Genomic DNA, 7,432 nt, shown 5'->3' with positions numbered 1-7,432 from the left:
CCACACTGCAGACTTTCTGGTAACCCAACAGAGTTTATTATCTGTGGAAGTGTGTGTTCTCTCTTTCGGTGCAAGTCATTCTGAAATGAAACACAACTGCTGCAAAGTGATGATAAAATAAGAACTCCTATTGAAAAGAAATTTGCCTCTGTTTCAGGCTTAGAAGAAGTGATAAAAAACATGTTTTAAATTAACTTAAACTCAAGGAAATATAATTCATTTTTGCTTACTTTTAATTTCAAATGCTTAAAAGCAAAAGTGCTAAATGATGTGGGAAACTGGCCGAGCTCAAATGTTCTGTTATGCATTAAAATTGTACTGTGAATTTATAAAGTTATTAAGAAGGAAAAAAGAACGAACTATGTGTACACTATTGGCCAAGATGCTGCTATTACTATAAACCATTTGGTAATGAAAATTGCAATCACCATAATAAAAGCAGACATTAGGAGGCATTGCAGTACCATGTTATATGATCTACATGAAGCTAGTTTGCCAAACATGACTTATATTCACATTGGAGTTTCTCACTGATGCCAGACAAACTATGAGAGCCAGACAACAGAAAAGTCTACCAAAGTACAACTTTTCAGATCTCATGTTACACAAATGTAATTCAGTCTTTCACAAATCTGAGAGGATACTGGAATATGAAAAGGAAATTATGAGTTTAGAGACCCTGATTTGTCTGGACTTGACTGTTTGAAGAAATAACAACTGAAGAGCTGTGGGTGTGGGGTGTGGGCGTGTAGAGATTTGGGGGTTGGGGTGGGTTAAGGGGGGGCTAACTCCATTCTTGCTTTTAGGTTAGTTGCGCTCTAGCTGTTGTGTATTTTTAAAACATAACTCTTATCAATTTAGAGGCAGTCCATATTCTTCCGCTGCTAATCCATGTGGTGCCTGAGTGATATGTTCCCCCAAGGTAATCCAGACCCCTCCCAGAGGTCTGGATTTCAATACCACAGAATTTGGAAAGATTAGTCCAAAAGCTGACTGTGTGAACAATGTTTGAAATATAAAAAAAAATCTTCAGCGATTTTAAAGTAACAGTTTTTTTTTACTTTTACAACTTTTCACAAATTTTGAGTTAAGATGTTACATAATCTATCCAGTTTTTATTTAAATTTTTTAATTTGAATTTTTTTTAGTGACTCAGGTATGCAGTAAATTCAGCTCATTGGATTTTTTGCTAAACGAACCTCAGCACTGGAACCTATCTGGCACTCACATGGTTAACATCTGGAACATCTGGATCCAACTTGCGGTCATGTGACCAAAAGGGAATTCAACATTGCGGAACTTTGAGTGAGTGAGTCAGTATTTGCGCTGGGCAGAGAAATTCACCAAATAAACCTCAAACCTGAACTTGAAACATGTCCCAGCTCTTCATACTCACCGTCAGCCTGTTACCATGGATCCCAGGTAAGAGTACTGAGGTCATCTCATTACAAAAGCTGTGCAAAGAAACATTTGCAGCTGCAGATAATTGTAGGGGAAAAAAAAGGGATGATTAATGTCTTTGCTGCCGTCTGTTCAGTTTATTATTGTATTTTTGGCACGTACTTTACAATGTAAGATGCTCTTTATGCCTCACTTCACTGTACTATTTCATTACTTTACTATATTAATCATTTGGCGAAGACAGACTTGAAAGGCTGATAAAGCTGCTGTTTTCTGCAGGAGCCAGAGAGGGATTTAGTGTTTTTGTAAATCTTCCAAGCTTTCATTCTGTTTGCCCCCTGGCAGCATTATGTTCAATGTTTATTCTGTCAGGCCTTTGAATTCCTGTGCATTATAAAAGGTCAATCGGATTTTTGGGATAAAAAAAAAAAAAAAATTAAAAGAGGGAAGTTTAAAAGAGGAACCGTGATGTGTAATGAAGAAAGCTGACATGAGATATGTGGTTATTCCTCAAGCAGATAAAACAACAGAGGTATTATGATTGTGGCAACTCTGAAAGCCCAGGGCTCATCTTTCATCATCTCTTTCCATCAGTGCTCGTCTGTAAGATAACCACAGAGACGGAGTTTACAGTCCTCGAGGGTGAATCCCTCACCATCCCGTGCCACTACGAGCCTCAGTATGCCAGCTATGTGAAGTACTGGTGTCATGGGAGGATGAAGGAGTTCTGTACCAGCTTGGCTCGGTCCGATGACCCCCGCATGATCAGTCCAGTTGAGGAGAAAGTCAGCATCTTTGACGACCCGGTCCAGCTGGTGTTCACTGTGACCATGAAAAACCTAAAGGAAGAGGACTCGGGGTGGTACATTTGTGGCGTGGAGATAGGTGGCGTGTGGAGTGCTGATGACATCGCTTTCACAAATGTTAAAGTCGTTCATGGTGAGTAACGGAATATTCTTTATGCTGATAAATCCCACCTAGAGAGACAGTTTCATTACATTTTCATGATATTTTCTGCAGGCATGTCGGTAGTGAACAGCAGACTGAGCGGAGAGGAGGGAAGCAGTCTGACAGTCCAATGTCTCTACAGTGAAAGATACAGGCATTTCAATTTCCTTTGCATCATACGTTCATTACTGTGCTAGTTTTAGAGTTTTTAACTGCACTAGCTCCTCAAAGAGCCTTGATCAGATCAGTAAACTTAAGGAACATGGTTATCTGTAGTTCAAGTCAGCTGTCGCTGGACTGTCAGCATTCACTGTCTCCCCCGTGACTACTGCCAACAGAGAAAGTGAGAAGAAGTGGTGTCGGAGTGGAGACTGGAGATCCTGCCTGTCAACAGGTTCTGAAGGGAGCTACGAAGACTCCTCAGTGGCCATCAGAGATGACAGAACTAGGTCTTTCACAGTAACGTTTAAGAAGCTGCACATGAAAGACACAGCCTGGTACTGGTGTTCTGCAGGGCAGCAGAAGATAACTGTGCATGTACTGGTCACACCAAGACCCACCACAACCAGTACGTTGACAAAAAAAAACCCAACTAAAATTACTCGTTTATGTCACTTTAATGCATTCAACTCAGACAAGTTATTAAGTTAATGATTCATCAGTTTCATCATTCAATTTCTCTTTTTTGGGGGGACAAAAATAAAATGAGGAAAATACTTTTGACCTAAAATCAACAGTGATCTGATGACTCAGCAGTGGCTTCATTAAGTAGACCTTGCTAGAACTGTGTTGGACCATCTTATTTCTTTAGAACTGCTTTAACTCTTGGTGTCATAGATTCAACAAGGTGTTGGAAACTGTCTTTAGAGATTTTGGTCCATATATGACCTCATTACCAAATCCCAAAGATGCTCTATTAGACTGCGATCTGGTGACACTGGAGGCCGTTGCAGTACAGTGAACTCAAATTACATGTCCAAGAAACCACTTTGAGCGTTTGGTGATTTTAGCTTTATGGGTGAAACATTATCTTTCCGGATTTATGGTAAAAGAGTTGGAAGCAGTCAGCTCCCAAAGTATCTTCCAACACCATTACACCATCATCAGCAACCATACCACATTTAAAGTCACTTAATTTCTCTTTCTTCCCCATTCTTGCTTGGTTTAAATGTCATGAAGTCATCTTGACCATGTCTACAGACCCAAATGTATTGTGTTTCCATGTGATTGGCTGATTTAATTTTGTATTGAAAAAGTGTCCTGAGGAAAGTGGTTACTGATTGTATATAGAAATATGTCGCTTAGCTTTAATTTTAGATATCAATAATTTTTCTGTACTCTTCTGAAACTTATGAAGAGATTTTATGAGGAAGTGGAATAGTTCTGTTAAATAATCTTAATCAAATAATCTTCAGCAGAAATCTTTAGTCACTCTTAAGAGACATTTTGTCCATAATGGAAATAAAATGTTTGGCTCATTATTCCAGTAGGATTGGTACTAGTCTGAATCATTATTCTCATAGTATTGGTACGAGTCTGAATCATTATGCAAAGTAATAACACTCCTGAGAATTTCTTCTCTTCTTGGAATGTCTGGAATGAAATGGTCTTTAAGTCATGTCCACTTTGGCTTCACATCTGCCAACAGATGGCTTTGTCTATCATTTAGACAGCCTGTTAGTTTTGCACAACACTTTTAACTCTGTGCTGCTTAATATTGTATAGTTGACTTTTAAAAGGTTTAACATAACATTTCTTGACATCACAGCTAGGCACATTTCAGACTGGCGGCAAACAGTCCGAATTAAAAATGTAGCATGATGATAGTACCACTCAATAAAGTCAGAGGAGCTCCAAAAACCCAGCCTGAAGGTAGCAAAGGCCTCAGTTACCTCTGCAAAATTTTATTGAACCTTTCTCTGGTGTTGTTAAAATGGTGTGAAAAGTTGGAGTGGTCAGATACTTCAGCAGACTGATCGATGTTATCCATACAGGCTCCCTGATGGTCTGAGTAAAGTACTGAGAAGTGCACCTTTAAAATAGAATTAATTGTTCAAAACCAAGCTTTCATTGACATTCAGGGTTTCCACATAGAGCCAATAAATGTCAGTAAAATCTGTTGATATCGGACAGCTGTAAGAGTACAAAAAATGTATTTAATTTACATTAGTACATCTTACCTGGAAAGAATATTTATGTTATGTTGCATTTTGTAATAGAACATGCATGTTCTTGCAAAAACAAAGTTATTCTTTAATTTTGTGTTAAATATCTTAATCTACAGCAGCAGTGTTTGTGACATCCCCACCAATACCAAGTCACTCTCTTGCTTACATGCCTCCACCCAAACCCATCACTAAAGACTCTTGGAATAGCCAGAGGTAAGTGTGAGGTGCCTTTTCATGAGTGCACTGTCGTGTGTTCAGTTTAAATGGATGTTCTCTCTCTTCACAGCCTGCTTTCTGTCTGTTTCAGTCTCATGCTGGCATCTGTGACAGTGTGTTCTTCTATTATTTTCCTTGTGGCTTTGGTCCTTGTGGGCAGAACGCTGTGGAAAGTACACAGTAAGGACATTTCATCTCTGAATTTTTCATGCATCCATCATCACCTGACTGATCATGTAAAAATAAACAGATACATTAAGGCAATTTCCTGATTGTCACTTGCGGCTTAAAATATCCTCACTATCCATTTCCAGAAAAAGATCCACTGATAGGAGAGGCTGGAGAGATGAAAGCTAAATACAGTGTAAGCCCCTGTATCAGTGTTGGTTTTCCTGTCCGATGATATTTAAAAACAGCTATTTAGGCTTTTCTTTCATGGTCATATTACATTTATCTCCTACAGGGTTGTTCAACGGATGCAGCTGATCTGCAAAACGCTACTGTGATTTTCCTCAATAAGGATTCCCAAGATGTACGCGTGTACTAAGATCAGCCTGCACAATGTTTCATTTTACTCTTTGTAACTGAATGTAATGTTTGTGTTAATCTACTGCTCATGCTGTGAGGGTTCTTTTTATGCTTTCTGTTCACAGCCCATATTACAATAGCTTTCTATAAGCAGCGACAGTCTGAAAAGCTCACAAGAGCATATCTGAATTAAAAATGTTCACAGGTTTGTTTTCCGTCTGAAATAGATGAGAAGATAAGAAGTGACAGGAACATGAACATCAAGTTTGATGTATCACTGGGTTCTATTTGGGGTGATATTTTAATTACAATGTTGTTATTCTAATTCCACTTTTGACTGAATAAAATCTTCGCCAAAGACTTGTACTACTCATTATCTATTAAAAAAAGATTTCTTTGTCTTTTACACACCATTTTCTTTCTTCTTCTTTTCTTTCTTTGCTTTTGGGTGAATTTATAGGGTTTCAAGAAAGACTTATGGGCATAATGGAAAATGAAGATAACTTGACCAATAAGATTTGACCTCAACAATGTTTTACTAAACAAAATAAGCTCAGACTTTCCTCTTTCCAGCTATTTCTTACAGGTGATATGGGGGAATCCCAAGGCGATCCAGAGCCAGCCAGGTCCATTGTCCATCCACTGTGTACAGGGTCTTCCCTGGGGGCTTCATTCTGAGGGAGGTGCTTTGTATACCTTACCGAGAGTGTAAAAGATGTAAACCCCCCTATCACTGCAGTTATCTTTGGTTAACTGGTCATCATTATCCACATATAGACTTTTACATTGGTTCAGCTTCATTTACAAATCCACTTCTGACTCCTACCAACATATTAATTCTGTTATACACAGACTGTCCAGTCATAGCCTGCGCTCTCGGGCCTTCATCAACGTCAATTTTCCCTCAGTATGTAAATGTACAGAGCTTGTTCAGTAGACTAAAACAAATGATCAAACAAAAAACATTTAGGTCTTGTTACTATTTTAGTTAGCTTTTATCTCCATTTTATTTAGCACATTTATGTCTGCACTGCATTGTATGTTGTCACTACTTGTATGTATGTGTAGACAAGTCACTATTGGAAATAAGACCCTGTGAAGTTAAACCTGCATAGATAAAAGGTCAAATAAAAAATAATAACATTAAAATATATTGGTATTGTCCATGTCTAAATCCAACAAGTGAAAGCAAAAAAACATACCCTGCTTTATGACAAAGGCAACTGAATAAGCAAGATATCAAGCAAAAAACCATGACTTGTTAGCTAATTGTAGCAGAAGTGTTAGCATTCAAAAACTCAGGATTATATCCCCTTTAAAAAAGTAAAGTGAATAATGTTTAACTAGCTCTGCTATAATGTTATATGTAAAACAGTTTAAAAACAGTTTTTGCATCAAAATAAACATTTTGATGCAAAACAAAGCCTTGTTTTCTGTGTACATTTTTTCAAACAAAATTTAGGCTACATTTTGCTAGCTTGTTGTGTCAATCTCTTTTCAGTTGTGTGCAGTTATATCAGTGTTTGAATCTGCTTTTATATTTTTCAAATTCTATGGTGGAGAGCAGTAAGACAACTTAAACAACACAGTCTGGGTCAAATCCATCATAAATAAAAACAAAAACAAAACATGAACAGTAGAAGGGTCCAGCTCTCTCGCTATTATGTCCAGAAATGTGAAAATGTCTTCTTAAAGAAAAACCAAACCTTGTGAAAATATCTGTTAAAATAGCAAAGTCAATATTTTTAGTTTCTTTGGGGAACTCCTCTAATTTAAACTGTAATTTCATTAAAGAACTCATATTTATGTGATGACTTATTTAATATCAGACACAGTAAAAAAAAAAAAAAAAAGATAGAGATGCAGTCAGAGCAGTCGTCAGAGCCAAAATACTGTTGTTGCTGGAAAATAATAAATACAGTAAGAATGTTAAATATATGATGGTTAATTTTTTAAAGCTCTTCTGACTGAAATGCCTCAGACTGTGGTGATATGATAAAACCAGATTTTTTGGATGACACCATGTTGAAATAACACATTTAGTTTTGGAAAAGTTAGCTTGAGAACTTCCTTATTTTATGTAGTTATTCAGAAAAAGAAGAAGCAAATTATGTCCGAATAAATTAAGTTCACAAATTAAATCTGAAATGAAAAGAACTACATTTCATGCT

General features: G+C 37.2%; 1 protein-coding gene across 2 annotated transcripts; it reads left to right on the top strand.

Moving 5' to 3' along the window:
• Window positions 1–1,292: 1,292 nt before the first annotated feature.
• On the top strand, window positions 1,293–6,161 carry pigr (polymeric immunoglobulin receptor). 2 transcript variants are annotated; one of them, XM_079243151.1, is made up of 8 exons: window positions 1,293–1,422; window positions 1,996–2,340; window positions 2,422–2,503; window positions 2,688–2,917; window positions 4,637–4,730; window positions 4,825–4,913; window positions 5,048–5,097; window positions 5,197–6,161. In XM_079243151.1, exons 1-8 carry the CDS (start codon window positions 1,374–1,376, stop codon window positions 5,278–5,280), a joined length of 1,023 nt encoding a protein of 340 aa, XP_079099277.1. In that variant the 5' UTR covers window positions 1,293–1,373; the 3' UTR covers window positions 5,281–6,161. The 2 variants fall into 2 exon arrangements, with proteins under 2 accessions (XP_079099277.1, XP_079099276.1); XM_079243150.1 differs by having other exon boundaries at window positions 4,634–4,730.
• The last annotated feature ends 1,271 nt before the right edge of the window (window positions 6,162–7,432 follow it).

The sequence above is a fragment of the Telmatherina bonti genome (genome assembly GCF_933228915.1).
Source record: "Telmatherina bonti genome assembly, chromosome: 7".
In the NCBI taxonomy this organism is placed as follows: domain Eukaryota; kingdom Metazoa; phylum Chordata; class Actinopteri; order Atheriniformes; family Telmatherinidae; genus Telmatherina; species Telmatherina bonti.
The sequence above is the reverse complement of the archived record's forward strand: the minus strand, read 5'-3'. Positions and strand labels throughout refer to the sequence as shown.